At 38.3% G+C, this 26,516-nt stretch overlaps 1 protein-coding gene across 1 annotated transcript; it reads right to left on the bottom strand.

Annotated features, from left to right (window-relative positions):
• Nucleotides 1-549: 549 nt before the first annotated feature.
• LOC108668543 (E3 ubiquitin-protein ligase listerin) lies at nucleotides 550-26,516 on the bottom strand. Its single transcript, XM_018155779.2, has 29 exons — nucleotides 26,378-26,516; nucleotides 21,535-21,726; nucleotides 20,847-20,960; nucleotides 20,399-20,551; nucleotides 20,107-20,222; nucleotides 19,598-19,784; nucleotides 18,205-18,366; nucleotides 17,014-17,210; nucleotides 16,426-16,561; nucleotides 15,340-16,200; nucleotides 14,189-14,579; nucleotides 13,715-13,978; nucleotides 12,884-13,353; nucleotides 12,150-12,383; nucleotides 11,503-11,661; nucleotides 11,066-11,257; nucleotides 9,884-10,113; nucleotides 9,416-9,587; nucleotides 8,841-8,948; nucleotides 8,053-8,152; nucleotides 7,387-7,556; nucleotides 6,875-7,075; nucleotides 6,205-6,386; nucleotides 5,285-5,430; nucleotides 4,264-4,393; nucleotides 3,525-3,612; nucleotides 3,083-3,250; nucleotides 2,052-2,243; nucleotides 550-1,387 (listed from the first exon to the last, which is right to left on the bottom strand). Exons 1-29 carry the CDS (start codon nucleotides 26,420-26,422, stop codon nucleotides 1,328-1,330), a joined length of 5,820 nt encoding a protein of 1,939 aa, XP_018011268.1. The 5' UTR covers nucleotides 26,423-26,516; the 3' UTR covers nucleotides 550-1,327.

Raw genomic sequence — 26,516 nt, 5'->3', positions numbered from 1 at the left:
AACCAAAAAAGTTGCATAAAACATTTTACTGAATAGAAGTCCTAGATAAATAAAACAGAACGTTTCGGGCTATGCCCGTTCTGTTTTATTTATCTAGGACTTCTATTCAGTAAAATGTTTTATGCAACTTTTTTGGTTTTAGCCTTTATTCTTAAACTGAGAAGAACTCCTCGAGATATTGTGAACTATATTCCTAAGTTATTACAGGTCAATGTTAAAATATTTATCAATGCGATGCGCCAATTCTTTGGCTCTTATATTTTCACAAGATTACATCGCTTTTTCTAACAGTCTCAAATTGTCTGTTGTATTTCGATGCGTACTTGAAGCAATTACTTAACTCGTATGACAGCATCTTATCGTAATATGGTCTTATCGTAATATGACAAGCGACTTAAGTAATGGTAATTTTGAACGTGTGGTAATTTTGAACGTGTTAACGCAATGGTAATTTTGAACGTGTTAACGCAAATCGCTTGGCCTACGTTTCTTAGGTAGATTTACTTCTTTGATCAACATAGAGTACATAGGAAATTCAAAATACGAAACCATATTATAGGAAATTTATACTCCGTTTATAAACGTATCAATGGAAACAATGAACAAGATTAAACCCACGTACAATTCCAGGCGAGTACTTTTCAAGCAGAAATATCGTCACAAATGACTGGCTGTTGGCTCCTAAATGTCAAATACGGACTCAATCGAGCAATCGATTCAAAACATCTCGTTTGATTGATAGCTTTACGTCGAAAACGCCATGTATATTTGAATGCTCACTCTCCAAGCTGACCTGGTATAAGTGCTGAAATACTGACGGTTACGTTACGGTAGTTTTTTTTTATTTCATCACTGTTTAAATAGTATTCTTCAATTAGTGATTAAGAAACAAGCTGAAGGTAAATTAACCCTCACAAAATACTGGATCACCAATCTAGTGAAGTTAGTTTTAAAAAGTGTTCAATACTAACAAACTTGAATTTGTGTATGACTTTATAAAAAATGATTTTCACATTAAATGATGTGACTCGTTGGAAAAATTCAAGCAATGACGTCTTATTTAACGAGTAATAGACACGTAATTCCCATATTGAAATACAGGTTCAGACCGGGCTATATAACCCTAATATATCGCTATTATCGACAGAAAACAAGATGAAGCAACAACATATGACAATGTAGGACGTCTGCATGTTACAAAAATGATCTATTGAAATAAGATAACTTGAACACCAGTAAATAAAAAGCTAAGACCGTTCGCTCGAAATGCAAGGAACAGTTCGCCTTGCGTTTGCAGACGTTGTGGCATCTCAGGACTGCGGCGTGTCTACCAAACCGACCGACACAGCGGGCAGCTTGACTGCGGGCTCGATAGGAACCATTGGTACTGGAGTGGAAAAGGGGTATTTTTTTAGTGTAAGGCTTAAGATAAAATAGTATATCTGTGTCCAGGAGATGAAAGTCCTCACCCTCCAACAGTCAAATTATAATATAAAATGAAACAACTACGTTGGCTTCGCTAGGAATATCAACACAATTTTCGATTATTTTCGACTCAGTGTGAATTGTACATTTGTTTTTGAACTTAATCACAAAGGCAATGGATAAAACCTAGTTAATCATCTCAATTAAAGGTCACACTTAACTGCTTAATTTATGATATGGGAATCAACCTATTCCATGAGGACAACAATCCTTTAAGACAATGCAATACTGTCTACCACAGATCGGTTGTGAGCGCTTTTCAACTTCCAGAGTAATAGGTACACGCGAGAATTTAAAATTTATTACTGCCGCAGATGCGTTTTCAAGTTATTTTAGAAGGAATCCATTCTGAAAAATTGTAAAATATCTCTGAACATCTGGTAGGTCAAATAAAATTTAGTCGTGCATGTCTCTCTCTTTCATTTGTCTATTACTCTAGGTGGAAGCCAGTCTGGTTACGAGAATAGCATAATAAGGGACTGAAACTGTTTTAAGTTGCCTAATATGGTTGAATGTGGAGTATTAAAGCGTTGCAGAACAAAACAAAATTTGAATAAGTGGCATACCAGACAAGCGGAGTGGAACTTCTTCTTGCAGGTGCGGCACTGGGAGCCCGGCAGCGTGTGGCTTGTGTTCTGCATGATACAGTAGCAAATGTAGCACGGCTCCACGCCTTGGTATTTCTGGTCAAGATTTTGCTTCCAGACCTTGAGTGAGGCGATCAGGGGGCTGTTGCGGTACGACAACACCGTCTTCAGCTGAAACGAGTTATTTTGTCAGTCTCAGAAGAACGCATATACATGTAGGTAACGCTAATAGATTGCAGTTTAGGGTGAGGCGCTGGGAAATTTAGGCTCACTGTTCAGCTTTCAAGCATTTTGTGGCTGGAAATACAAATCAATAATTATAATCGGTGAGATTTCGAATTCAAACGGTAAAATATCTCACGTGCGGCATATAATGGATCGTGAAATCTGAAAAATGGACCAGTCATGCACCCTGACGACAGCACTAAAATCTAACTGAAACATTATTTATTGCTATTATATATTGGCATTATTTATTGCTCGGCTTATCCTGTGCCTGTGCGATTGGTGGCGGGAATATGTACATTGTCAAAACAGACATGAAAAGTGGAACCACCACAAAAACTCCCCGAGACTCGCATTTTTTCGCATCTACACTGGGCAAATAAATTTTTATCACAAGCTAACGTAACGCATTCATATTAACCAATAATATTTCATACCAAACTTACTGCTCCATCTAAGCTGATGAGCAAGCTAGAGCTGCGGTATTGCAGTATTGAGAGAGTAGAGTTGCAGTATTGTCTCTCGCGCCCAGCGACCTCTGGGTTTGAGTCCTACACAAGACGAGTTCTTTCGAAAAGCTCAGCTCATTGACAACTCAGCCGTTCATCCGATTCTAGTTTCTAGCCTGGCTTGTCCACGGTGTTGTCTAATACAAATAAGAATTATTCTGGTGAGCCAGTGATGGTCGTACCTGTGGCCGTAGACCCCGGAAAAACAAACCTATCACCCTCTTTCCTAATCGCAACCACCAAGATAAGCAATTACAACAACATATGCAAACTCACCCCACTTTTCCAGCCTTCCCAGAGCTTTGAGGAGACACCGGAGTGTTCGGAGTGGACCATGGAGGCGGGAGCGAGGGGGAGGTTGGGAGGCAGCTGGAGTGTGAGCTCCAAGTCTGACTCATCGATGCGGTACACGGCGACCACTTCTCGCTGAGACCGAACACGCACCTACCATGCAAAAAAATAACAATGAATTCAAGTTCTGAATATAGATAAAAGATATTTATACCGATTATATATTGGAGCAGCAGATAAATGCTTTACTGCGCAGAAAAACGCCCAATTCATATAAGCGCCTTTAAATTAAAAATCATAAATAAAAAATGAAACATGACATTCACCAGATCTGATGTGTCCGGAAAACATAAATATCTGACAAAAACAGCTTGTTAAAACGAGAAATTAAAATTCTTCGAACTTATCGCAGCATCTCATAGCGTACCGTTACAATATCGTCAGCGCTCTTGAACTCTCGAATGGCAGCCAACTCTTCCGCGATGATCAGCGGCGATAAATGCTGCGTTGTGAACCTGCAGACGTGAACAAAATCAAAATATACTCCACGATCGTTAATTAGCGTAACTAGAAAGTCGTTCATCAAAATAAAAACTAATTTCTATCAAATTAGTTAAGGATTGGAAACTATCAAAATAGATACAATAGACCCGTATGTCCCGTAAACACACAGGATGACATCGCTAGTTGTGTTAAACTAAAGAACTAAAATCGAAATTTAGAGAACTAGCCTCAACCACTGGGAACATATATGTATTAATGATGAGCTCAATTAAATTCCACAGAACGATTTGGCATATTAACAATATCCAGCAGTGAATGATTTGGCATTCATAGGAAGAGTTAGTAAGAAAACTTTAGGAAGAGCACCTATCGAAAAAAGACAAATTTACACCACGTGTAATCACGCGTACAATTGACAAGTTGTTAATCTCAATGGATGCATCGATCAGAAGTTGTTGCTGCACTTGATCAAACAAATAAAGATTGCAACTGACACGTTGATAAGCCACACACAAGCAATAAAGATTGCAACTGACACGTTGATAAGCCACACACAAGCAATAAAGATTGCAACTGACACGTTGATAAGCCACACACAAGCAATAAAGATTACAACTGACACGTTGATAAGCAACACACAAGCAATAAAGATTACAACTGACACGTTGATGGTCTCGGAGTTCTTCTTGGACTGCGCGTGGTACCAGGTCCGTGCCCAGTAGGGGAAGAGCGACAGACTCTGGCGGTAGAGCTGACACGCCACCCACCACACTACGTAACTCGTGCCGCACTCTGCAGTTAAATAAATTAGTTACAGGAAAAATGATACAATGAAGGATGTGATAAATAAATACAGCCAAACAAGTTTGTTGCAGAATAAAGTATAAAATGAAGGATGTGATGAAGAAATGCCGATATGTGAGCCAATCAAATGGATTTAATCCCCATGGGATTAAATTGTGAGTTTCCAATGGTCAGTCATTCACATGTACGGCATTTGACAGTGCAATCCGCAAGTTCTTTCAAATCATTTAGGTGAAGTCATTTACAGAGGATTCTTAAAATTAACACAGTATGTATAAAATATCACATAAAGTACTACTAAAAATATGCTATCAACGCTATTTTCCTCAATAAATTCTAGCTTTTAACGATAATAATTACCATATTAACTGGTACACACATATATATATTAGCTTCTTGTTAGTTTTTTCAATAAGTCGTACTAAATTCTTCGTAGGTGTTGGAAGATTGAAAATCAAATTACCGATAGACATTTTTAATATTGAACGACGTTTCGAATGTACAACATTCATTTTCAAGTTAAAGACGCATAGAGTAACAAAATTTGGGTTGACATATGAACGAAATCAAGTAAATTGGATACCATTCAAATAATGCTAAAATTTCGTTAATGTGATACACACATTAACGAAATGTATCACATTAACGAAATTTTAGCATTATTTGAATGGTATCCAATTTACTTGATTTCGTTCATATGTCAACCCAAATTTTGTTACTCTATGCGTTCAAACTTGCATAAAAGAAAAGCTTCTGCCGAATTATACCGATATATATATATATATATATATATATATATATTCGATTGACATAAAGAAACTGCCTTGCACAATAAATAATTTTTGTCAACTTTTGATAAATACTGGAAACTTTACCAACCTTGAGGGTTAAGTAGGTCCAGCGAGGTGGTGAGCATGGACGGCGGAGGGTCGCGTGAAGCGAGACGACATCTGCGAGGGAAGTGATGCTGCGGGGGCATCAACTTCACCAGCATCGTCAGCAGCAGCGGCAGCAGGTCGCCATTCCTGCATAACGCGATGTCAGTTACAGAAATCCTTATAACATAAACTGTTTATGAATTTCAAGAATGGGGAATTCACTGCAGGTCGATCCATTGCGACGAGAGCCTCGATGTTCTACGTTGCAACTGTCCGATGTCAATCAGGCGTCTCAATCTATTCATTATAATTATATTCTAGGATTAGATCACCTGCAACTGAGATGTAATATTCGCTAAACGTTGTGTAGATTGATGAAAAATTACTAGACCTGAGTCAGGATGGACAACATCACACAATCAAGACCCCAGTAGTGGGCGGAAGTCACGGGTCTATAAAAAAAACTGGGAACCTTAGGAAGGCCCCCAGTAACTGACAAGTAAGCAGTCATGTAACTCGCGTTAGAGCCTCTCAAACCTAACGGTCGACGTATTAGCCTTATCTCTCTAATATAATTCTCATGTATTACCACCCCGTATCAAGATAAGTTCTAGACAGATATTGTCTTACTTATCCCTAACGCACCTTGTCAACGAATCCATGTCCTCGGGTACGAATATATATAATGTCAGGCGACGCTTAATATCGCCGCCTGACAAAACCGCTGGTCAAACTTCATTTCATCAAGGACTGACGAAAATCAGGCATTTATGCGATGAAGAAATGAGGCTGTTTGATACAGGTGTGATGCCTTTTTCCCCCTAAGTTAATATTCATGAAAGTATATATGTTGATTCGCAAATTTAATGCCGAATACTAATCTACACAAGAACAGGCATCGTGTTGGAACCTTATTCTTACTTTAACTCGGAGGCGTAGAGAGGCCTGACGTCGTCAGGACATGCGAGGAGAGCAGTAAAGCACGCGTGCCATGCCAGGCAGTAGGCGAGGACGTAGCTGTGGGAGTCCGTGTGTGGGAGCACCACAACTCGCTCCCCCAACACTGGCCGATCTTCCAACACCGCCGACACTATGCTCCCACACTGTATACATTATTGAGAAATACACGTTAAAAGGCGATCAGCTGAAATGTAAAATATAAGAAATTTTGATAACTCGCAATTCTCACAATAAAAGAGGTGCTGGACACACGTGCTGTCTGGTTGAGTCAATAAACTGAGAAAGAAAATGATCAGTAAGAATGAATTTATTCCGCAGTTTCGACGAAGGGTACAATTATCGAACTAAGGTTGTAACTCTAGAACTTGATAAAGGCAAACCTTGAACGAATAAGACATACATTCAATAACGCGCACGTTACTTTGATCAAAATTCTACCGAATACGCTAAAAGTTTCCTCATTATAGACTTTTTGCTGCGCCATTTAACCGAAAACGTAACCATTCCCCCGGAACCAAGAAGACGAAATCTTCTTACATCAGAATCATATAGCTGAATTTCACACGCATATTTAGAGTAACAATAGCATTTTCACTCAAGTAATTTTCACATTAGTATAGCAAATCTTTACCTGAACGATGAGTCGGATGAGCACGTTAGGCAATGCAAGCTCTTCCGTCAGTGCACCTTCTTTCTCTGAGATTTTAGGGGCGGCAGTTGAGTTGAGCTGCTGCATGACAGACGGCAAGCATCGCACCAGAAGAGCATGACTGGTGCCGCTCACCACAGGGTGGCATGACACGAGTCCCGCGCACAGATGGTTCAGCAGCACCTGACCAAACATAGTAGTGTTCACGTTTACGAAATAAGCGGGGCTAGAAATAAGAAAAATTAAAATTTTCAACACCATTTAACATTAATTTATTTTTCTGGAAAAAACGCATTTCCGTTCTACTTGAAATTGCATTATTTTTAAATAATCATGCTTTTAATAGTAAAAATATAGCACCTCTTATCACAATTTGCCACCCTTCTATGTTCGTTGTGAATTTTATTTGCACGCGGGTCACTTAGTTTACTCTAAACTGTCTTTAAATTAACCAGAAGAGTAGGATCTATACAGTTAATAAACTTTTTCCCCACTTGTAGGTTGTCAGGAAGCTTGAGAGTTCGTTCATCGTCCTTGGGATGATGGAGGGGAGGCAGGGCGTGCCGTGACAGCTCCCTCAGCGGGACAGCAGCAGCGTACTCACTCAGGGCTCGACACGTGCAGTAGAGCAGCACGCTGCGCCGCTCAGGACTGCAGTAGCGGTCTGCACACAGCATCATGCCAGGAGTTGCGCACGACTTTAAATTTAATTTACATGTAAACACAAGAAAATTTTATTATGACACTCCATCCACAAATGATATGTTTTATTGTACGACTCTTATAACCAAATGTATACAGATATGACCGGTGCTTTCAATGCCTATCATCGCGAGACGCCTGATTACAACAGTTACCTTAAGTAGGCGAAATGTCAAAAGAAACACCAACTCTGACAAAAATTTAATGGCAAGCGAGATTATTCCATAAAATTTACTGAAACTGCTCATTTACTATAAAAAATTATAACGCTACCGTTCAAATTTTATAACGTCCAAGCGTCGTGTTGGATGAGCCATTTTATGTACTGACGACTAAGACATGTTGCTCCTGCTACAAGTTTAGTAATGAAGTTTACAATTTTAATGATCAACCGAAGGTTAGGAAGAGCATCAACGTAAAATATTAACAAGAGCTTTGAATATTAAACCGGAACTCACCGGCAAGGTGACAGTGTAGCGGCAGCAGGACGGAGTGCAGGAAGCTGCTGAAGAACTCCTCCCATTCCTCTTGCAGCTTCTCAGGGAACTCGCTGCGCTCCTGAAATATTAACGCAGCTGCTGATGAAGTCTTTCAATATTCTTGTGCACTAATTGTTTTGATGCTAAATAATACTGCGTAATTCTACTCACATAAGAACTCTGAGTGACAGCACAAAACAAAATATTTATGGATGATTTACGATGAAATTGGAGATCATTTGCTGTGATGCAATCACCTATATGGTAGAGAATGTCAAAAAGTACTGAAAAGACAACAACATTCAACAGTGAGAAAAAATACATAGAAAGAAAGAAATACCAGGGAAGAATGGGAGAACAAAGCAACCAGAAGCAATGAGAATACGACAGATTTAGGGAAAATGAGACGACACAAGGGAAAAAGAAAATACGTTAAATTAAATAAAAACAAGAAAATACGTTAAAATTAAATAAAAAATGTAACTCAGTACTCACTGCAGTGAGTGACAGAGAGCGCATTTTCTCGTCGACGAAAACGTGAGGTCACAGACAGACGGATGGACATGACGAGCACAATAGGGCATTTTTTCCATAAATGAGAAAATGCGCTAAAAATGCTAACAGGAGGCAAAAGAGCGAAGTAAGAGGAGTACGGAGAGATAAATAATTTGCCAAAACCAGGAGATTTGAGAGGAATAAGAGAGGATATTATGACATGAAGAGCAAATCTGTTTGAGCAAAACAACTTAACGCGGCCAGCAACTGACGGCAGGACTGGCGGTGTCCAGGGCGGTCATGACGGCCTCGACGGCGGCGACGCATTCAGCGACGCAGCACAGCAGCGACATTAACGAGCTGCTTCTCTCTACGCTCTGCTGCTCAAAAACCATAAGTCTTAAGACCATCATATTTTGAGACAATCATATTTTACACCATCATATTTACACCATCATATTTTACACCATCATATTTTGCACGTAAAATATGAGCTAAATTATTTATAGCTAAAATTCGAAACAACTCTCCTGCTCAACTATAGAGAAAAATTTTCTTTGACAAAACGCCTAATTCCGTTGTTACAAAAAAAAACGATTAAAGAGAAAATATAATAATCGTTTTAGCCAAAGTATTTGTCAGAGATTGAGAAAATGAAAGAATTGTAAATCATTCGAGTCACGTTCACTAAAAAGATATAAGTTCATAATAATATAAACGAAACAGAAATTTCATGGAATAATGGACTAAACAGAACTCGTGCCATTGATGCCAACTTAGACTAAATTTCAGCTACTTTTCAAAGGAGTTATTTATATTAAAAATCAAATATAAATCACAGAATTACCCGAGTGGAGTCGCCCATTGATTGCACCCAGGACGTGAGGGCACACAATAGCCGCTCCCAGTGAAGTGGTGTCAAGTGACGAGCGTGCCGCTGCACCACAATCCTCACCACACGCACCACCTTCACCACCACACTGATGTCCTCATCACGCGTCGTGATGCAGTCCACGTCCCTAAGAACAGTTTGCAGGTTGCCATTTGTAATAACTCTTAAAAGATTCCAACACAACCTCATATCCTTAAAATAGAGTTAAAATAAATATACCTATAGCAATTAGGAATGTCTGCGACTAAAATGATAAGAGAAACATTATGAATATTAACTTAAAAACACAGGTGAAGGAGAACGAGCTATGTGCTTAGTACAAGCCATGTAAAGAGTTGCAATTCGGAGACAGGATGGAAAAAAAGGTTTGTAACAATTTAATGATAGGGATGTTTTTTCATGGAAATCTTTTGACGAACGTACTGTGCGAACAGGAAAATCGTGGGCGATTCTTTCCACCACTGCAGCAAGACGTCCATAACAGCTTGCACATGGTGGCGTGAGTGGTTTGCAGGGCAGCGCAGCAGCGCACCACCTATCACGGCGAGGACGTCCGCCCCACTGAACGGGTCTTCACTCAGCGACTGCAGGTTGACCACCTCCGTATCAAGGAGCGGTAGTAGCTCTGATGCCGGCACGAACTGGAGCAACACCTGCGACCAGAAAAAAATAACCTATACTTGGATTTATCCTAGTGAATCTGTAACCTACTTACAATCTCCAATCTAACAAATGAGTAATTTAAAAATTTCTTAGATTTGAGATTCGCATTGTATTGTGTATGTCATTCATGTTGCAAAGCATCGAACATAAAACAACTCCTGTTCGAAAAACACGGTTTCTGATGCATCGGGTAAATCTGCCAGTTTAACTTTCTTATACAAATCACAAATAATCTACCCCTCTGCAGAGTTAATTAGGTTTCTAGACATACCGTATTTCATACAACATTTTTCACTAAATGCTATATTTTCAAACCAAACTATCACTTTCAGTACTTGGAACAATTAACTAAACAATTAACAATTAAAACAAATCAATTAACAATTAACAATTATTCGCTTGCATAAACCTTTCTATCTCTTATGCTTCATTTAGTCGATTTATCCATTCTAAGCTAACACAAATTTTACTCAAGGCTACCGTACATGGCAAAATACTTGCTAAACTCACGAAATAATAGACAAAACAATAGGCAACAGGCCATGGGCCTATTTCTTCAGTGCCGATTCTATTCTAATATCCACATCTATCCAGTCGCGAAAAACCTTTGAATTTAGAGTATTCCAAGAAATATAATTCAATAGAAAAATTTGCCAAGCTACAGAATAACCAAAGTAATAAATCCATCTTACATTTTTCCCACGCGATAAAACTCTTAAATAATGAGTTGTTATTGTTAATTATTCATTATTTGATGCAGATCAATAATGAATTAATAACAATAAATCAATTTATGCTATTAATCTTATGTGCGACGTGCACCCGAAGTTCGTTTGAACCAGACGTCACGGTAAATGCTTCGTAGAATAATAATAATAATAATAATAATAATAATAATAATAATGAGTTAACACTATCTCAGTATTCGTTAGGATAATTTGCCTGTTTGACAGCAGTGGCATTGAATGCCGTGGCACTGAGCGTGTGCAGGAGTTTGGACGCGTTGACGCGGTGGTGCCAGAGTGCCATGAAGCGGCGTAGTGTGACACTCCACAGACCAGTGTCGCTCTCACCCGCCATGTCGCGCACGATCTGACTTATCTGCTGCACGTTGCCTGTGTTCAGCCGCCGCAACTGTAATGGCAATTACAAATTAAACCACAATACAAATGTGAGGACACAGGGGACAAGAATATAAAGAAGGGATAAACAATGAAATAACTCGTTTAAGCACATATAAAATTGAACAGTAGACAAGAAATACAGCTTAAAAATGAATGTCAGCAAAATTATTTACATCGTCAGAGCTTAATCTTCAAACAAAGTGGTTTATAGATGTAATCTTGCTCAGCGATATAGAGTGGACAATCACTACTGACGAGGGCGTTGGTGTTGACGTTGAGAGCGGCGGCGGTGGCGCGAAGGGCGGCAGGGACGTGACGGAGGTTGAGGGCGTCGTGCAGGGCGACGACGGTGTCCAGGTAGCAGGCAGCGTGCACGCACACGCACGCCAGACGGCAGAACGGACCCAGGGAAACCTGTTGGTATTTTCATTTATTATACATGCTCACTTCAATAAATTTTTTGTATTGAAATCTAACATATCTAACATTTCAGTCCAATGAAATTTAGTGTTGGTAATGGGTACTTACATTACTTACAAAACAACTTTTTGAGAGGGAGTATATTTGAGAATCCTCTGAAAATAATTCAGAGGATTTGAATTCAAAAAGTACGCTAGTAAAAAAGAGGCAGGACAGAAAGCGGGATCATTCTCTACGGAAGCTTCAAAATCTGCTATGAAAACAAATATTTTTTTCATGTATCGCTTTCCTCATGATGAGTTGGAAGAAAAATTTAAAATCAAACAATATTACAATTTCTAAGCATTGACATAACATTGACAAAAATGATGAACATCTCTACCATTGTGATCAGAAATGATATACTACATTTTAACAGGTCTTAAAGAATTCACGCCACTCGATTGGCTAGGTAAGCAGAACTTGATCATTTGAAACTCTACCTGTTCTTCCTCGTCACCAGCGTGGGCTTGTTGCTCACAAGCCACTGGTGATTTTTCACCCTCAAGCTCAAGGAGGAGCTGCTCGACCTCCCCCAGGGCCGCGTCTTCAGCAGGCACTCCGTCACTAGGCGCTGTGTCGTCATCGTGCTTTTGTTTGGCGTCGCCGCAGAGCTTGAGTAGCACGGAGCCCAAGAACACGGCCGTGCGGCAGTAGCTGTCGCCACCTATCGTCTTCTGATCAAAAAATATAAATTAAAAAAAAAAATTATAAATTTCAACAGAAGTACAAGACAAAGAATACATATATTTGTTAGTGTTTGTATGAATTTTGTTCAACACCAGTACACGACAAAGAATAAATTTACCGGTATTGTTTTCGTGATTTAGTGTTTTTTTTGTACAATACATAGATTTAGTATAACATGTACACAATATTCAGAAGTCAGATTAAATTAGAAGACATTAGCAAGAAGAATATAAAAAATTTAGTAGATAAAATTAACGTTGAGACATTAAGCATTATTACAAATAGAAATTAAGATAATTGCCAATAGAAAAATATCTTTGATTTTGACTTAGACATTACGAAAAAAATATATTGGTCATATGATGGTCCGATGCTGTAAATCTCGTTCATAACAACGAATATTAATTAATAAAGTGAAATAACCTGTTTCATGAATGATAGGAGTTTATTCGGGGAACAATACATTAAGAAGGAAAGATGACCAAACCTGGAGTGTTGTAGGGAGTTCACATTTGCGGAAGCTGCAGGAACCAACGAGTGCGGTAGGCACGAGGTAATCGTGGCTCATTTGCGTCTCCCACTCGACCAAGTCACCCTCGGAGGGCAGAAGAATCGTGAGTGCGTCTCTCACTTGCTGCTGGTCCAGAGGAATATCACAGTCCTGGTCCGCGGCCGCGGATGATACAATCAACAGGCACTCGCTGGTGAGGGTGGCCAAGTGAGAAGTTCCTCTGTAGCTGCAGTCGGGATTGTAGAGCGATGTCTTGATATGCCCTAACAGATTCTTGAGGAACACGTCCAGTTCGTCCTTAATGTTCACGTTCTCAGTACCAGAAATAGACACCGCTGTCAAAGCAAGCTGTTCAAAGGCACCGAAGGCTACTAATCGCAATCGCGTGATGAGTTTCTCAGGTAAAATGCTTCCGACTAGGACGTCAGTTGACTCGTCGTTATCTTCTGAATAAAATAGGAGAAAAATGTAATTGAGGAAGAAATAAAATGTTCAGTTGTAAGAAAAGCGCAATATAAATGAAAAATACCGTAAAATAGAACACCTAGAAAGAGAAATGTTTTGACAGACAATCTCAGGAATTGTTCTTGAACTTGTTGCTTCTTGAGCATTATGAATGTAGCCGTCAAATACGAAATATAGAAGTTATCAAATTATTGCTTTTATAATAAACATGAATGAAAAAGCCTTAACAGACAGATTTAAAAACAGTGTATAGGCACCCAAGACATTTGATCCCTGGAGAATATCTGTGAAGGCTGAAATTGCTGACAAGTAAATAGGACTTCACGTAAAATCTCAACTCACTGTCTGCTTCTGGCTGAGCGAGCAAAACATCGACAGGGCAGAGGAGCAAGAAAAGAGCGAGCAGCAAGTCCGTGGAGTGAGGCAGGAGCCAGCAGGAGCTACAGCTGAAGACGGTGCTGGCGAGCTGCACGACGAGCTCGACGTTGCTGACGATGCTCTGTGCCGTGTCTTGGTGGTTGTCGATGTGTAGCTCGCTGGGCAGCGACGAGTAAAGTACCATCAGCACCTGAGACACGTAGTTCGCGCTGAACTCCAGGCGACGAGCTGTCCCAAGGAATTTTGGTGCTTTCATTCAGGAGTTTAGCAATTAATGGAATACACACAAAAACATTTACTCCTGAGTTACTTAAGAGATACATTTAAGCAAATTTACGGCCAATGTACAAGATGATAAATATGAGTATATGGATTTTAAATTAAAAACACGGAGCAGAGGCGGAAATTTATGAATTTAGTCCGCAAACAATGTCTTACCAGCAGTTAAAGTCTTGTCAGCCGCCGTGACTTGAGAAGACAGGACCAATTGGAACAATGCAATGAGGTGTCCGCGCTGGGTCTTGGCGTTCACCATGGCTTCTCCGTCATCATTGCTCCCTCTTTCTTCTTCATCAATATTATCATTGCTTCTGCGACCAGTGTTATCCTTTTTGCCTTTTTTGCGTCTGAGTTGCTGTTCCTCTATTTGCATCTCTTGTTGCTCGTATGCCAAGGCGAAGTTGATTGCTAAAGCTTCCTTGAGCAGCGACACGAGCTTCGCTCCAAGAGGGGCTGATGACAGCCACTCCGTGAGAGGTGGTGATGGCGGGTGATGGTAAACTGAGATGTGCTCCAGCAGAGCACGCGTCGCCTCAACAGTAGAGCCTTTCTGTTAAATTAAAAAGTATGCGTTTAGATTCAAGTTTATAGAATAAAATGAATTAGTCTCTGACCGCAAAATTGATGCATATAAATCAAAATAAAGTTTGCCATTGAGTTATTATGAAATCTAACGAGCAGAGTTTAGTAATAGAATGATGGACACAAGATTTAGTACTAAGTACTAACGCATCAGCTATCAAAAAATCGCATACTACAGTCAGCACAGAATAAATATCTTCAACATATAAGAAAGGGCTTACATACATTACTTTAAATAAAAATCAATCAATCAATCAACCAAGATCGCAATCACATTAAAGCTGATGAAAAAATAGCAGCGTTAAAGACTTAGAGAGACGTAGGAGAGACAAGGAAATAGCAAAATAAACGCATACATTTCTACAAGTAGTCGCTTAAACGTGACGTCGATCACCCACACGAAAGAAACAAAGAAAGTAATTATGAGGGCAGAAACCTTCCTATATATCAACTTAACCCCACAACTGAGGCAGTTGGGCACCGCGTGCTCTGTGGTGCATGAGGTCCAAAAGAACTTTGTCCTTAAAAATTCGGAATTCGTAAGCCATCTAACGGGTAGAGACAAGCCTCAACTATTATTTGAATAGGCATTCGAATCTGGATTTAAAGCCATGATACAGGTACAGGTCCAAGGTAAAAAATCTTGATTACTTCCTGAATAACAATCAAATAACATAAATAAATAATTGAAAACCACGAAAATTGTCGAATGAATCGCGTTAACTCACGAGCACGACAGCGAGCACTTGAGTTTGCTGCTCATCGCTGAGCGTGAGCAGAAGTTCATGGAGCAGTCTGGTGAGCAGCTGCTGAGCGGCATAGTCAGGATACCCGAGCAGAGGAACCAACACATCCATCAGGAAATGACAACAAGAGCCGGCACCATCTTCGGGAAGAACTTGATCGTAAGGACGAACGTCTCGGAAAATAGAGACCAACTCAACGAAGATGTTCAGCAGTGAAAGTTTGCTGCTTAAATCCTCGTTTTCTTGATTGTATAAGCGGCAGCTTAATGTGACAAGTTCCCTTATAACCTCAGAGCTGTTGATGAACTGAGATATGAACATTTCTTTAGAGCTTGCCCCCATAGACTGTTTTCTGCGAAGCGGAGAACTTTCGTTATTCTCCTGATTTTTAAATAAATCAGCATCGGAGGGGTTAGGAATTACGGTAATAGTCCGTAAATCATTTTCTTGGTCTTTCATTTCGGAATGTTTATCAGTATCCTTTGGAGAGCCTTCTTCCTGGGAACTTGCTTGAACACCCGACTTCTCTTGAACAATTTTGTTCGAACTTTCGTCAATAACTTTACACTCCCTAAACTTGACACCACTTTTCTTGGACTTTGTATGACGCTGTGGGTTGCGTATTGTCTGCAATAGCAGCAAGATCTGCCTTAGTTGCAAAGGTTGCTTGATTGTCAATACACCAAGGCAGTGATGGAAGCAAGTGTTCCAAAGAGCGTCCAGAACGGTCTGGTCCAATTGGTTTCGTGCCCAGAAATTCGACAACGAGACCAGTTCTTCGTAAACAACCTCGCTGTCGAGCTGCTTGCCGGAGTTCAAGGAAAGCAGCATAGCGCTGCCTAGCTATAATAAAAAGTTTTGTTTTAATAATGAAATAAACAAACATTGTCCAGAAAATTTATAACACACAACAAGAATCTAGGAACGTCTATAACTATTGTGACAATCGCTTTAGAATGTCAAGAGAGTACAATATCAACAAATCAATTTCTCGAAGCAATACGTTATACAACGTCATTACAGCCAACAATTTTTTCAAGGGCAGATATAATTTATATTTTCCCTTACCAGCTCAGTCATAACTTGCTGCCAGAAGCCCTCTTCAAGTTCAGAATCTTTACTGAACAGGCGCACGCACTCGAAGAGCGTCTTGACCGCGACTGTCGCTTCCTGTCTGCTCTGCAGTTCCTCACTGCGCTCTATCCTGTAATGGTAAAAATATTTTTAAAAAATTTAAATCAGTACTCACTGCAGTGAGTGACAGAGAGCGCATTTTCTTGTCGACAAAAACGTGGAGTCACGGACGGACGGACGTACATGGCGAGCACAATAGCGCTTTTTTTCCATGAATGAGAAAATGCGATAAAAAGACATTCCTTTCTGTAATACCATTCATCCATCATCATTGCTTTGTTTATTTAATGAAACATTCAACAGCTTATTTACCATGTAGGCAGTATCTGAAATGAATAAATTGACATAAATAAGCTTTAATATATACTTTAGAATTTATTCCGAAAGCAGGCCAACGCAACGCAATGGCAAACAAATCTTTATTTCACACAAGCTACTTTAAGGAAGGAGCAAGCTACAATTTGCAATAAGTAATTACAATCAAAGTAAATCATAATGATTTCGTAACAACGCATCACTCACAAGCCATAGATCTGCTTCAACAACTTCATGTAGAAAGACTGAGGCTGAGCTAGTGCGGTGCGAGGCATGACTGCCAGGAGAGGCAGAAGCAGAGGCAGCACTTCTGCAGCGACGCCCCTGCACTTCTCCTGTAGGAGGCGAAGCAGGCGCTCGCTCAGAGGCTTGCGGCTGCTGTCACCAAGCTCCTCCCAACATTCCTGAGATATTCATTCCAATTAGAATGCAGCTGCATGAATTAGCATTCATATGCATGAAGAATTAGCCATTAGCATTCATATGCATGAAGAATTAGCCATTAGCATTCATATGCATGAAGAATGAATAAAATGTCAGTCTTCTTCAGTAATCGTCGTTCATTTTACACAGCTTTAAGATAATAAAAATATCTTATTTGAAACAACGATCATTTCTCTTTAGCAGTTGGAACAATGGAAATACATTAATATTTTGTCTATGAATCAATAATGACCATATAAAGGATAAACACAAGCTTAGCTACCTTATGAATGTAGGTACACAAAATAAGAATAAGAATATTTTCCTCGAAATACTTGTACCTGAGAGACAAGAGACAAATTAGAGACACAAATTGAGAGACAATAGACAAATGCACATATACAGCAGACAAAAATAAAACCGGATAGTTTTCATAACCTGAAATTAGGAATCAAAAAACAATATGCCTTACCGTCCATCGGTCACCATGCAGATGATGATATGCATCAATAAATACATGAAAACGACCAAAAAATAGCAACATTAAATCTGTAACGAATAGAGCAGCCGAGACCAACCTATGCCGCTATCGCAAATAATAAATTTTAAGTAAAATGTATTTCATATGAGAATTTTGTTAGTGACGGTAAAATTTAAGAACAACTAGGTAGTAATGCTTATGAAAATAATAAAAATAAACCATGATGGCCCATGAAATAGTGCGGCACATCAATGAACACCCGAGTGAAAAAATGACGGGCTTGTATTGCTGAACAATATTTTATCAGTAGCAATAATTAGACAAGACAATAAGTTGTAGAGGCTGACCTTGTGGGTGTCAGCGAGCTGCAGCAGGGCAGCGTTGAAGTTAAAGACAAGTGTGGTAATGACGGGCCTGTATTGCTGAACAATATTTTAGATATTATTTAGCAGTATAAATAATTAGACACAAGACAATAAGTGATAGAGCCTGACCTTGTGAGTGTCAGCAAGCTGGAGCAGGGCAGCGTATGCGTGCGGCACAACAGCAGCGTCGGCGTCACTGAGTCCAGCGCGGACCGCCAGACTCGCGGCGCGCACGTCGCACCCGCCGCTCCTGGTCACCTCGCACACGCACTCGAAGAAACTGCACCGCACCTGCTCACGCGGAGGTCCTTTATCTTCTAACAATAAATTAATCATTTATCTCCTAAAAATCAATCATTCATCTCCTAACAATCAATCATTTATCTCCTAACAATAAATTAATCATTTATCTCGTAACAATAAATTAATCATTTATCTCCTAACAATCAATCAATCATTTATCTCCAAACAATCAATCATTTATCTCCTAACAATAAATTAATCAATTATCTCGTAACAATAAATTAATCATTTATCTTTTAACAATCAACCAATCATTTATCTCCAAACAATCAATCATTTATTTCATAACAATCAATCATTTATCTCCTAACAATCACTCATTTATCTCCTAACAATCAATCATTTATCTTGTAACAATCAATCATTTATCTCCTAACAATCAATCATTTATCTCGTAACTATTGTACGTCCTGGGTGCAAACACATTGTCTGTGGACCCAAACCTCGGGACAATCAGGGGATTGGGTCCAGACACAATGTCTATGGGCCAAAGCTCAAGATTTTCGACCAGGACACCTAGTGTGAATGATGATATCTGCTCAAACATTGTGTGTGTAATGATACTGGCTCATTAGTCATGATACTCCTGAGGGCATGTATACTAGTGAAAATAATAATTATAAATAATTACTGCACCACTAAACCGATTAATAGTGAAACAAAACAATCAATTAGCGTTATTTCATTCACTTCATTAGAAATTTTTGTCAACCGCTAGCTAATACATTCACTGGGAGATTACATTAGTAGTTGACATTGAGGCGGCAACACTCATGGCAACTGTGACTGTAAGTCGTCTCATAGTTGATGTTTGGAACAGCTAAAACAATAAGCAATTAATTAAAATAAATTAATAAGCAATAAGTAACCTCATTCTATTCAAAATTAGGAAATGAGGGGGAAAAGTTTCACGCCACAAATACTGTAGTTCTTAACAACGTAGCCTGAAACAACATCAAATAGAGCCCAACATAACGCGCTATTTGTAATGAAATGTAGTGAGATCTATAAAATGAAGCTACAAAACTGAAGTATTCAAGTTATCTAATTTTACCCCTTCTACGTACAAAACCAAATTCTACGTTAAAAATAAATATGCTACACCTATCATTCTTCAAATAAGACGGACCCAATCCCTTATCACTTTAAATTTTCCAGCCCATTTGATCAATGTAATAAATCAAAAAAAGAAACTTTCACACACCAAAATGTTGTTTACCTTGAGGTTTGGATGCTTGTGTAGTTTCCAGAAATTTTCCTTGTGCAGGAGGGTGGACAGCACCGGCAGCATCTGAGTGGCAAAACTTGTGTGGTGTTTGGTGAGGCGCTGCACTAGAGCAATGCTTTCCAAACTGCAGCACAACACGCGAATGTATTTCTCTTCACGTTCCACGGAAGTGCTAGCTCTGTAATTAATAGAAATTGGGGTCTTCATCAAATCAACTTTAGTCTCTGACACAAGATCCGAACTTAGGAAAAAAGAAGTGTTTAGATTCATGATTTAGGTCATGAATATGGATGCTGGTAACACCCAGTTATAGTTTATAATTGACAAAAAGATTATAATTTTTTAATTGGAATGGGATTCATAAAAATTGTTTTACCATTCACAAAAACAGTGAATTTTGGCCCTTGAAAGGAGATAATTCACACAGTGTTCAATAAATCACCCTGAAATACAGATGAAATCGACAAATATTGGTGGTTCTATAAGATTGCAGAACTCACTTGGGATCGGAGAGACTGTCAGCAGTTTGTTGGAAGAGATTGTCTAGGATGAAATCAAATATTTCTTTGCTGCACAGAAACAATACCCCAGGCCGTTTGTCCTCAGCAAACACCTCCTGAAATACAATGCACATATACATATAAGCAATTTACATAACATCTAAGTATTGATTATAAAATGAATTTCAGCTAAAATACTTGTGAATTTTTCATTAATCATGATGCAATTTACAAATTAAACCTAAAAGGAATTAAGTCAAGAGTGCAGGAAATCATGAAGTAGGTAATCTACCTTGAAAGCTCTGTTAGCTGCCACAGCAGCGGCAGAGTAAGGATCATTCATGGCAAGCAGCCAAGTGGGCACAACACTCTTGAGGTGTGGAGCCATTGACTTGCCCACCTTGATGGCCAGGTGTCCATGGCATATCTGAGCACATTCTCGTACCTATGATACAATAAATAATAGTTGTAATTATCTCCAACATGAATCTTGGGACAAGAATGTGCAAAATTTTCTTTACAAAAAGGAAAATTTTATGTCTCCCAAGAAGCTAATCTGTGGGCTTATCACCAATGAAAAAAAAAACACAGAATTCATAAACTTTTCTTCAAACTTTTTGTTTGAAAGACAAATTGTGCTGTATATAAGGTATCTTACATAGAATTAATTTCAGGCATAAAATAAATTTCATTGAGTACAGACAAGTGGTTTAAAATTCTGACAAAGTGTGGAAACATACTTTTTTCTCAGTGTCCAGGGAAAGTTTGCAATACAGACGAGGCCAAAATGGCAGGGCAGTTTCTGCTGAGCTCAACTCTTCTGTTTTTATTAGTTCCTCAAATTCTTGGAGAGCCTAGGGAGGGAAGGTAGTTAGATAAAAAGAAATAAAAAAATACAAAAACATGAATGGAACAAAAGGAAGGATTTGCAATATTAATGTGGCACATTTGTAAAATTTGTAATTTATGGTGATTAATCATGGTTTACACTTTACAAGTTCAAAATTTTTACAATAAAATATTCAAACTATTAAATTGAACTGACAGGAGGCAGGTGATTTGGACTAAGTCTAATCCATTGGCAAGGAAGTTACCAAGAATGGTGACTCAAAATTTTCACACAAAAATGCCTATACATCCATGGCATTTAATTAAGGCTACATTATCTTAACTCTTCTAATTACCAATCATCTGTTCTATGTTCAATTGCAACATGGATCCCTGCCACTCTGAAGGATTGAAATATTAGCATTTAAAAATCTTGTGGCTCAGACATGGAATATATATTTTTCTGTATTTTATCTACGATAGAAGATGCAATATCACATCAGTCAATTGAAGTACTAAGAGTTAAAAAATGTTTAGAAAATTTTTTAAGCTAGAAAAATTAACAGCATCTTTGAATTCTTGATTCTTTTAAAGTTTTACTTTAACTTTTGTGATGGAATCTTTTTTAGCCATCTTCCTGAAGGCAAGCCTGAAGCCATCTGTAATGGTGAGATCAGATTCACGATGTCCATCAGAAACTGAAGAGAAGCCTCCAGCAGCACCAAACCCCAGAAATGCACCGTTGCTCTTCAAGCCTCCAAGAAGCTCAGCAGAACGCACACTACTGGAAGGCTGAAAAAATTTGTAAAAATTATTCTAACTCTATAAAAATATAATAAAATTCTATTTGTAAACAAACTTTAAAATATTTAGTAGTGAAGTAAATTATGACATTTATAAAAAAGAGCCTGAGAAAGATCCAATCTGGAATTTCATGCAGAATTAAAAAAAATCATTGGTATAAACTATTCTTTTATGCCAGTATGAAAAGATCCCACAGTCGTATTCCTATATTGTATGGCAGATATACGTACACCACTGTTGGTATGTACCTACCGGTATATGATGGTATTCTGATTCACTGATGATATTCTAGACATTTAATTGTTCTGAAATTTTTACAGCTGCTTGCCTACAAAAATGTACATATTTTTGTCCCAGCTGTTGCAGTCCCTTCAGCATTAATTTCATTCTATGCAGTTGATTTGATATATAAAATATATACATTTTACAGATACATTTGCATGATGTCTTGGCTTTGTTGTTGAAAGTATATTTGCTCGTAAGAATTTATAAGAATACTAAACAAAATTTTTAAACATCTGTTAATCAGTAATTAGAATGATGAAAAACTGATTTATGGTGTAAGATAATGGTGCTGGTGATTTATGGTGTAATCAACTGATGGTGAACTGATTTATGGTGTAAGATAATTGATTAGTATTATCTCAGTTACAAGATAGGTATGAATAATAACAGTAGCTTGTAAATATTTTCCATCACAATGTACCTATTGTGTTAAAAAGTTTCAAAGAATTCTTAGATTGTATTATTTGTATAGGATGTATTTAGAAAATAATTGAAAATATGAAAGACTGCAAGTGCAAACAGGTTTCTGGTATGTTGGATGTATCAGGATGCCCTGCTGCTTATCCAGAAAACAGTTGCAATGCAAATGAGTGCTGCAGTACAAGTAGAGTAAAATATATAATATCAAAGTTGTTGGCAGCATTTTCTTTTAAAAAATTACTGGGTAACACATCTTGAATAATGCTGGTGACTAATTCCAAATAGAGCTGGCAACATTTTGGGCTTAAAGTTTGTATCTTGGCAATGCTGCTTGCAAACTATGAACCCTGGAATGACAACACGGATGAACTCACAATCCCATCAATCATCCACTGAATCACGGCTGGATAGGGGATGACATTACAATTCCATCAAACAATTAGAGCTGTAAAGGGGATAACATCACAATCCCATCGTTTGATGGGATTATGGACTGCAAACAAGAATACAGCAATCCCGTGATTAGCACGGTTTTGAATACCGTGGTTTTGATTAACGTGGAAAAAAAATTTGCGACCTACCCTTAGTCTACGCAGTGCCAGTTTTGATTAGCGCAACTTTTTTTTCACAACGCATCATTTTCCCGCCTCTAGCCAGAGGTGTTATGTTCGTAACAAAAGTGTTACTTATTGCTTATTAGATCTTATGTTGTTACTTTTGTTACGACTTTTGGAAAAATTCGCCAAATGTTGTTACTTTATGAATTTCAGCCAATAATTCTTTAAATAAGGTCCCGTTCCGTAGGCACTCGTGCTGACTACAGTCGGTTTAACCGCGCCTTGTCTCGTTCATAACTCAAATGGTCGAGTTCGGCAATGTTCGCCAGTAAGTGCGCCATGCCGGTGCTCTAGTTACTCGTTAGTCTTCAACTGGTCAAGATCGCTGCCATATCTACTGCTCATTTTTATCCAACTACATAATTTTCCTTGATAAATTACCGTCATAGTTATGGACAAAAAGGGAACGCTTAAACGTAAAAATATCACTTTGGAGACTAAGCTTGAAATTTAGAAAAAAAGATTATTTATTATTTAGAAAAAAATATGATGAATTTTAGTGGAAAAAAAAATTATTATGTAACTTTGCTATTTTTGAGGATTCATTATAATTATGCCCATATATTCTTAAGTTTGATTAGCGCGGTTTTGCTTAACACGGTAAAATTCAGGGATTTATTAACCGCGTTAATCAAGGGATTGCTGTAATCACAATCAAAGCTGGAAAGGGATAGGATTTGTATATAATTGACTGAAAGTGGAAAGTTCCTGGCCTTTCCAAGCTTTCAGGTCCTGCTTTCCAACCAGGGTGCAGCATTTGCAAGGAGCATCACCAAGATATGTATTTTTAGCCCAAAAGGTCACCAGCCATTTTCAAATGCGTTGCTGGGTAATTTTTTAATAAGAAAATACTGTAAGCAATTTTGATAGTATACCATCAAACAGGGTAAAAAGGGATGGTTTTGAGCATTTTTTGTTAATAACTTCTTACCATGAAACATTTCAGAAACATGTTTAGGTTCATTTTATAGCTCTTTGCGTTAGCTATCGAATGGCATCTTCAAAAAATTCCATATGCTATTTGTAAGGCGCTGAACGCAATGTAAAAGGCTCCTGAATTAATCTTGAAATGGGGTAAAAAGGGACACTTGAAATCAAACTCAATTTCAAACATTTAAAGCATGCAGAGTGTACTCATCTATTACTAACAGTAATTTGAAGTCTTCCTCTTTCATTGTAGATGATGTAGATGTAAAATAAATGCCATTTTCTGCAATTTTTACTTGTTTTTCCTTTATTGATATGATATTACCATATTCATTAATTACCATAAAATGGGGTATTAGACCGGCGGGGTAACTTAGACCACTTTTTGTTTTTTTAACAAAAACCCCCAAAAATCAAAAACTATTTGACATAGAAAAATTTTGTCAGTGGGCATTAAAGGTCTAATACTGAGGCTACATAACACAATAGAAAGATTTAAAAAGTTTGCATATCTAATAGGTTAAAAAATTAAAAATGTGACCCATGAAAAATTGCTATTATTTAAAGCCTGTCAGAGTACCCCCTCCAATTTTTTTTATTTTTTTGGTTAAATAACTCCAAGTTTTGATGCATTGTAGTAGAACTCTCCTAGTTACATATGCAAATGGCAAATTTTAGGAAAGTGTCATAGTTTGCAAAAGGGGGCATCGCCCCCAAATGGGGGAACTTAGACCACCTGATGTCAGCCCTGATGGGGTAACATAGACCGGCTTGGAAGTTAATATAAAATTACCATATTTAACATATTTTATGTTTGACAGCCTATTTATGTTTTTTTCTTTATGTTTCAGACTCTACAGAGTCTTATATATATATAGTAATTTTAACTTAATTTCCAAGCCAGTCAATATTACTCCATCAGGGCTGCCATTAGGTCATCACATTTCTCTCATTATGGGGTGGCGCCCCCCACCTGCAAACTATGCCACTTTCCTCAAGTTTGTCATTTGCATATGTAACTAGAAGAGTTCTACTACAATGCACCAAAACCTGGAGTTATTTGGAGTTATTTTACCAAAAAATATAATTGATTTTACCACCCAGTCTAAGATACCCCGAGAGCTGGGGTAACAAAGACCATCACTTTTTTTGAAATTACATCCTGCGTGCCCATGTTCCACACCTGGGGGCTCCTAGTGCCAATTCCAATTCCAATTCCTGGTGGTAGGGTTGGTAATTTTATTAGGGAGACCCCCAAAAACGCATTTACATTAGAACCTTGGTAAGCAAAGGCTCCAGTTAAGAAATAAAATGTATAAAAAAATTTTTAAAGACCACGTTTTTCATGTGGACTCAAAAGTAGGAAATGTTTTTTCGGCAGCTACTGATCTCTGTTTGCTTTCATTCTCTTGGTCTTTTGTATTTCAGTTAAAATATTTTACAACATCTAAAACGAAACACGTGGGGCGCATTTAGAACACAATAGATCACGTCAGAACACAATAGATCACGTTAGAACACAATAGATCGCATTAGAACACAATAGATCACGTTAGAACACAATAGATTGACAAGTTCTTTCAGCAGTAGCATTGGGCTTGCCAGACGTATGCACATTGTGATCAGGTGACAGATACAAGCAATCAAACAAGCTGAAAATGGGCGCGGTGACAGCGGGGCTGATCGAGCAATCTATAGTTTATGATCAGTCATGGCTCATGATGGCTGCCTGAGTCATAGTTTATGATCGGCCATGGACGCCGATTTAAGGTCGATGTGGCTGATGGAGAGCTTGAAAAGACGCCGATATCTCGAGCTGAAAGGCCCTACTCTACAGCCTGGTCTAAACACAAATATCCTCTCGAGGATGACGTGCATTAAAGGTTCCAACCCCTGCTTGTGAGTTCCTTTAGAGTTTATACGCCTAGAAACGTGCAACAAATTATTGATTATTGATTGTATTGTTATCGGGAGCTGAGCTTCCCTAAAAGTTTCAGAATTCAGAGCGCTAGCTAATGGGAAAGTTGGTGAAATATCGATTGCAAGATTTGATCATCACAGACACGAAAGCGAGCTAAGAAAAACGTGGTAAAATATTGATTAAAAACAAAGAATATTGATTACATTTACCTTGTTAGGCGAAAAAATTTTCACTTAGGCCTATCGAAAAATTAGTGGATCATCGGTCATCACAAAATTGTGCATAGAATGTCATATAGAGAATTGTGCACCAGGCATCATAGAATGAAAAATAATTGACCTAAACTATGATTTATTTCTGCAAAACTTATGATGGCTGTGAACTTGAGTAGCTAGCTATGAAGTAATTATGATTTTATACAGAAAGGTTATCATTTAAGCAGCACTGAATCCGAAGTCATAGAGCATACCTTCTGGTTTCCCTTAGTTCTTGGAGCATTTTTATCTTTACCCATTCTGATAACATCCAAGTTTTATTGATTTAAATTAATAATCTGTAGAAGACACACTGACATGAATATTATCTTCATGTGGATTAAATTATGTACA

The sequence above is a fragment of the Hyalella azteca genome, unplaced genomic scaffold (genome assembly GCF_000764305.2).
Source record: "Hyalella azteca isolate HAZT.00-mixed unplaced genomic scaffold, Hazt_2.0.2 contig10616, whole genome shotgun sequence".
Taxonomy (NCBI): Eukaryota; Metazoa; Arthropoda; class Malacostraca; order Amphipoda; family Hyalellidae; genus Hyalella; species Hyalella azteca.
The sequence above is the reverse complement of the archived record's forward strand: the minus strand, read 5'-3'. Positions and strand labels throughout refer to the sequence as shown.

Bases quoted from the DNA above. Each gene is read 5' to 3' on its own strand.
- LOC108668543 (XM_018155779.2), bottom strand. From the start codon at position 26,422: ATGGGTAAAGATAAAAATGCTCCAAGAACTAAGGGAAACCAGAAG. The intron at 9,588-9,883 runs GTACGTTCGTCA...AACTGTTCTTAG, and splicing joins ACGATTTTCCTGTTCGCACA to GGACGTGGACTGCATCACGA. The intron at 7,076-7,386 runs GTGGGGAAAAAG...ATGTTTGGTCAG, and splicing joins AGCTTCCTGACAACCTACAA to GTGCTGCTGAACCATCTGTG.